The sequence below is a fragment of the Gekko japonicus genome, unplaced genomic scaffold (genome assembly GCF_001447785.1).
Source record: "Gekko japonicus isolate JY-2015 unplaced genomic scaffold, Gekko_japonicus_V1.1 scaffold237, whole genome shotgun sequence".
Classification (NCBI taxonomy): Eukaryota; Metazoa; Chordata; class Lepidosauria; order Squamata; family Gekkonidae; genus Gekko; species Gekko japonicus.
Window position 1 is genome coordinate 1,305,168 of NW_015161955.1, and position 5,988 is coordinate 1,311,155.

At 42.8% G+C, this 5,988-nt stretch overlaps 1 protein-coding gene across 1 annotated transcript in view; it reads right to left on the bottom strand.

The window, feature by feature from the left end:
* Positions 1-1,184: 1,184 nt before the first annotated feature.
* CRYL1 (crystallin lambda 1) overlaps positions 1,185-5,988 on the bottom strand; it is a 73,625-nt gene continuing 68,821 nt past the window's right edge. The window contains exons 7-8 of the mRNA XM_015429485.1: positions 4,219-4,325; positions 1,185-2,457 (exon numbers count right to left, since the gene is read on the bottom strand). Of these exons, the coding sequence (XP_015284971.1) occupies positions 2,329-2,457; positions 4,219-4,325 (236 nt within the window). The 3' untranslated portion in view covers positions 1,185-2,328. The remainder of the gene's footprint in view (positions 2,458-4,218; positions 4,326-5,988) is intronic.

Genomic DNA, 5,988 nt, shown 5'->3' on the forward strand with positions numbered 1-5,988 from the left:
TGATTGATTCGTTGCTGGGAAAAAAAGAAGGGGAAGCAAAGGGATAAAAAGACTCCTTCCTACCCTTCTCTCAATCTCCTGCAAGCTCCCACTTGTACAGGGTATTTCTGACGTGTTCATTTTCTGGGGTATGCTCTGCAAGATAAAGCAGCAGCCAAAATGCTTTGCAGACTTCAGTTTGCTTTTAGATTGTTGCTAACCCTGTGGTGCTGTCATCAGGCTAAGCACCTCAAGACTGAATGCAACCTTTTTAAAAAAGTCATGCTTTCATCTTCTTGTTATAAACATTCTGATCTCATCCATGTTAATTCAGACATTAGTCCCACATCTGAATGAGACCTTACGTCCAAGTAAATATGCTTAGAATCGCTGCCAAAGATCCTATGGCAGCTGTCACATTAGCTCCAGCCAGATTTAAGTTCTTTGCAAGATTGGGCAATTCTGACTATAGTAACAGCTGGATAGTTTATTGCCAGTAGGAATGGCCAATGTAGGATTTATTTTTATTTGTAATTTGCACATTTAATCTGCTATATATTTGTTCTTGATTCCATGGTCCTGGATGTTTATATACGTTTTGTTCAGAATATTAATTATGTTGCTTGTGGCCTGTGGACGTCACAGCTGATAAAAACTTTGCATCAATGTCATCATGGCAGTTGTAAATCACTGGTATTGCAAACGGGGTGATGCTCATGGAAGGGGAATTTCCTGCATCCCCCTTTCTGTTGGATCCTTCTAGCCCCCCCAAATCCTGTACTGGAAGACAAGGACCTCCAATATGGGGGGGCAAAGTGGGGCGTCTCCAGTGGGAGGGGGAATTTGCAAAAATCAGCCCTCCAGTCAGAAGCAACATTTCACTGACAAGGGGGGCTGTAGTGTTGGTAGAAGAGCACCTCTGGAACCAACTCCAATCTTTTGGACCCCCCCCCCACTCGTGGAATAATATTTAACTCCCTCATTGCAGGCCTTCTGACATCAGCAAAAGACTTCTTTAACTTTCAAAAGGTCTTTTTAGAAGTAAGTTTTTGGCCTGGTTTTTAATCTTGTGTTAAATAACGTTTACTGTCTTAATGCTTTTAAAATTTTTATTGCTAGGATTGTACTTTATTACACTGAAAAAAGAACACTTTTCTTAAACCAGAAAGGTGACACAGAAATGGCCAAAATAAAATAAAGCCCCGTATGTATTAAGATGGATTTTAACAAAAAATTAAAAAAATCTGTATAAGATCTCAAATGTACATATGAACCAGTGACTGAGCCATTTATTTGATTGTTGTCTCTATGATACCTAAGGCCTAGGGGAAAGGAGCTTGTAAGAGAAACAATCATTCTCTTCAACCAGAATTGTGGCAGAACTGTACTTTGCTAACACCTAAAGTCTTCACACATGAAGCCAAGTAAAAAGGTACATTATCCTGCAGTTAGCATCAAGAGCAATGCTAGGGAGGTCTATTTAGAACCCTACTCAGATCTATTTGCTGGGGCTTACTCCCAGAAAGTGTTCTGAGGATTGCGCTGATCATGTATTCCCGCTGTTGTCCTCCCAGTATAGATACCAACAACCCAGTATAGATACCAATAACAGAGGCCATGAAGCTAAGCACGTTTATTTGAAAGTAAGGTCCGTTAACATGCATGAGATATACTCACTTTCATATATATTTAAGATTATGATAATTATAGATGGGGTAAGATGCTCTTCCCTGCCCAAAGAAAGATGAATTTAGTCCACAGGGACAGGCAGTCATCTTTTTATGCTTGAAAATAGAGACCTGGTTTCAATTAATCCAAAAGCAAGGTTATAAAAGGTGTAAAGTTTTTGTGAGCTGGACCCCACTCTGTCAGATGTATGAATGTACTGAATGCTGTTAACATCCAAGATGATGAAAATATGAAGAAGAAATCCAGGGGCTGGAGAACCTAAAACATTACAGTTACGGATATACAGTGGCTGCCCGATCTGTGTTCGAAAATACAGGATGTTACTTAAAATGGAAACCGTATTTCATTCCAGTGGTTCAAAAGTATTTAAAGCTGCAATATAATTAGCTATACCCCTTATGCAGTTCTAGTGAACTCTGCGCATTTGCCTTCAAGAGGCCTCAGGATGCGGCTTTAAAACAACATCTAGAATCAAGCTTCTGATGATCTTCAGATGAAAATATATTAATCGTAATTAACTGACTACAGCAGTACAGATCAACTGGCCTTTCGCCACTGTAATTATCTTTCGCGTGTTGCATCACCCCTTCCTTCTCATTTTGCCCGTGGAAAGGACGCACCCACTTGTATCCCAAGCCTGATGGTGGCTGCTCCCATGGCTTAATGATGATGCAAATCCTCGGATTTTATTTCCTTTTTCAGCTTTGCCAAGTGCACCAGGCAGTTGTCTCGCCATTGCCTTCTGGCGTTCAAGTGCTCTGCATCATCTGGAGTCTCTTTACACATTGCCTAGAACAACAGGAAGAAACTGTAAGTTGGAAAGCTATTGTTAAAAGCCATCCTGATAGCATATATCACGGAATTCCCTGTATCCCCCTGCTTTTAATGATGCTGTAGTATATTCAGTGTAAGTACTCCAGTAACAAACACCGTTTCACCAGGTTTATCCCTAGGGGATTTTGCTCTACTACACTGAATGTTACTGAAGCCTGGCCAAAGTCTGTCATGGAAAATAAAGTATGCATTTTGAGTTTTCTATTCATTTGTGTGCTGTGGAGGCAAAGCTGCACCCCCCCCCCCACAAACTTATCTGGGCCCGTTTGCAGGTGTGCGTGGGCAAGGAATGAGGTTGCGTGGCTGTTGTTGGGCTGTGTGGGCCTGGTGGCGCAACGGGGCAACAGTTGGGGAGTCCTCTGCGGCTGTGGGGGCTCCCCAGGCCACCTCCCCCAGCCTGGCCAATCAGGCGCAGCCTTGCATGGCTGATGGCAAGACCCTGGCCAGCGGACCTTGCTGAGGGAGTTTTCCCTCTGGTCTGCTCGGCTACGTTATTAAAGGCCCTGCTGCACTGCCTGGCTCAGTCAACCTCATGCCTGCACCCAAGTGGAATCTTGCACCCTGCGATCCCATGGTATTCTCCCCCCAGCAGGCGGGCTGAGGTACACTGGCCAGTAAGGGTCAGCTGATGCCTGGATCTGTTGCTCCATGCTGTGCCAAGGCTCTGACAGCTGCTATAACTGAGAAGGTTGTAGCCATTTTATCCCAGAAGTTTGTCTGTTGTTCTTGCATTCACAGGAGTATAGGCAGTTGCCTCACTGTCTCCCCATCCCTTTGGCAATGGGACCACAAGGGCCTTCACAATCAGTTGACAAAAAAGTATCCTTCCATTGAGGCTTATATGTATGGAGATAACAGCACTGTCACTTCACAGACATCACAAAGCAAATGCTGCTTTAGATGCTGTTTTATGAGAGTTGCTTTGGCAAGATAAATGACACTATAGTATATAACCAAGGCATTCTGGTATTATTTTTGCAATGTATAGAGAGGAGGGCAGGCTTGGAATGTTAAGAGATCCTGGTGCCAGTAAGATAAGAACAAGGAGACAGGCTGTTCTCAGATTATACCTGCAGAGAACAGAACAGAGACTGTGAAGCGGTCCTACAGTGGAAAGAATGAAATGTTTTGAAATGACTGACTGGAGAGGGACAGCTTATTTTTGGGGAGGGGAGTTACACCATGTAAGTGTTTTTGCAATATACTTGCTCAAACTTGCTCCATATCACGACAACTAGATCTCAAAAGCAAGGAAATCGAAACATTGCAAAAACCACTTTGGATAATAAATATTGCCTGAATACAAACACAATATCTGAGTCTTTAAAAATGTATCCTGGCGCCTTCTGTGTTTCCCTCTTTTCTAGAGAAGCCATACTGCCTTGCCTTTAATGTGCATGTACCAAAATACTATAGCTAGCACCTTTATAACAATAGTTCTGTGTGGCTTCCACCTAATTTGGTAGCAGAACCCAAACAATATGGCTCTGCAGGGCCATACTGTGTGCAGCTCAGCCAAGGCCTAGAATTCCTGAAGGGACTCTGCAGCTCTCAATATCTATATTAAGATTTACTTATTGATCATTAAAACTTCCAGTGAAAGACTAAGTTTGATGTGAGAATTCTCATCCCAAGAACCACCTCCCTAAAACAACCAAGATGACGCCAAATGCAGCTAACAAATATTGTCCACGCGACTTCCATTTTCACACATACCGCATAGATTTTATCTTCTGTTGCTCCAGCAAAATCTGGTATTGGCCCAAAGCTTTTCAAGACACGCACTATCCCTTCACGGTACCTCTTGCAATAATTGCGCAGTCCTGAAACAGAACAGGAGAGTATTTGTTGCTCTTTCTCTAGGACAAAACTTACAAAATTGTTGCACATACAACAGAAAAATATTAAATTTATTTTATTTAAAACATTGTTATGGTGCCTTGGCAGCAAACGTAAAAACATCAGAACAACTGCAATAATTTAAAATTACAAAACAATTCAATAAAACACAAAGAAACAACACCAGAACAAGGGAGGAGGGTCAATAACCATTATTGGGGGTGCACCAATCCAAACAAATAAGTCTTCACCTGCTGGTGGAAGACACTGAAACAAGGAGACAGACAAATCTTCCTGGAGAGGAAGTTCAGAGTTTTGGTGCCACGACTAAGAAAGCCCTTTTTCAAGTCACCAACCTGAGTTGTCAAGGGCAACTGAAGCAGGGCCTCTGACGATGACCAGAATGAATAGACAGGTTCATATGGGAGAAGGTCCCAGGCCGTGCAGGGCTTTAAAGGTCAATACAAGCACAATGAATTGAGCCTGGAAGCAATGTAGACGGAACAAGACTGGAGTGATATGGCCCCTACGACTCATTCCAGTCAGCACTCTGGCCACAGCATACCAACTGCAGCTTCCAGATGGTCTTCACTGAGCAGAATAGTCACCTTGGATTTTATGTATTTATTTAAAATATTTATACCCCACCTTATCTGCTCACCCCAAGGCAGCTCCCAAAGCAACAACAGCTGCAAGGACACAAAAAGTGCCCAGAGACAATCTAAAAACAATAAACAGTTAAAAACACAACCAAATCTCCCATAACAGTTTACCCTCCAACAAATGACCTCTGGAATAAAGAAGAATTATATGCCTTCCTGAAGGCAGCAAGGGAGGGCACCCTCTACACGAATGCTGGCAGGCCATTTTAGAAGAATGCACCTGCCACAGAAATAGTTCGTAACCTAATGGCTGCCCCAGATATATTCCTGGGAGAGGGTACTACCAGGAAGTGGCTTTCTGAGGAATGTAACTGGCACGTGAGATTAGACAAGGAGGTGTGGATACCAGGATCTTGGACATCACACTCACACAATTTTATCCCATATGTATATGAACAGATCACATATGGTAATGTGCTTACAGCCCAGATCTGGAACACCCTGCATCCCAATAAAGCATAAGTATTCCACCCTGCCCTGTGCTTGGGCCCTGCAAGACCAAGAATTTGCGAATGTTAATTGCAAAGAAATGCAAAAGCACATCAAAAATAAGGAAGTGCTTTCCTGTCTGACACGATGCTTGCACAACCGTGTCCTGCCATATCTGTGGCAGGCAAAAAATTAAAAAAAATTATCCTTGATGTCCACTGATTTGCTATTAACAGAGAGAGGTGGAGTGCGTGTGTGACCAGAGTGGGCAAACTGTCCCTTAGTTCCTTGGTGAGAGCTATGCATTCATCATGATAACATAATAAAATTGCCATTCTCCCCTTTCCTGCACGAAGTGTGAAATCTGCAATGTGAGGAAAGGGACACACTTATTTCACAACAGGGATGGGCCTCGGCATCGGCCTAACCCCACACACTGTTGAAGGCAGCTCTACCTACATGGCCTCAATTAATTTTGTAACAAACATAAAGAAGTTAACAGTCTGTAAGAACTACTGCCAATTACAAGTAATTTCATGGATGTCTTAAGGGTGAT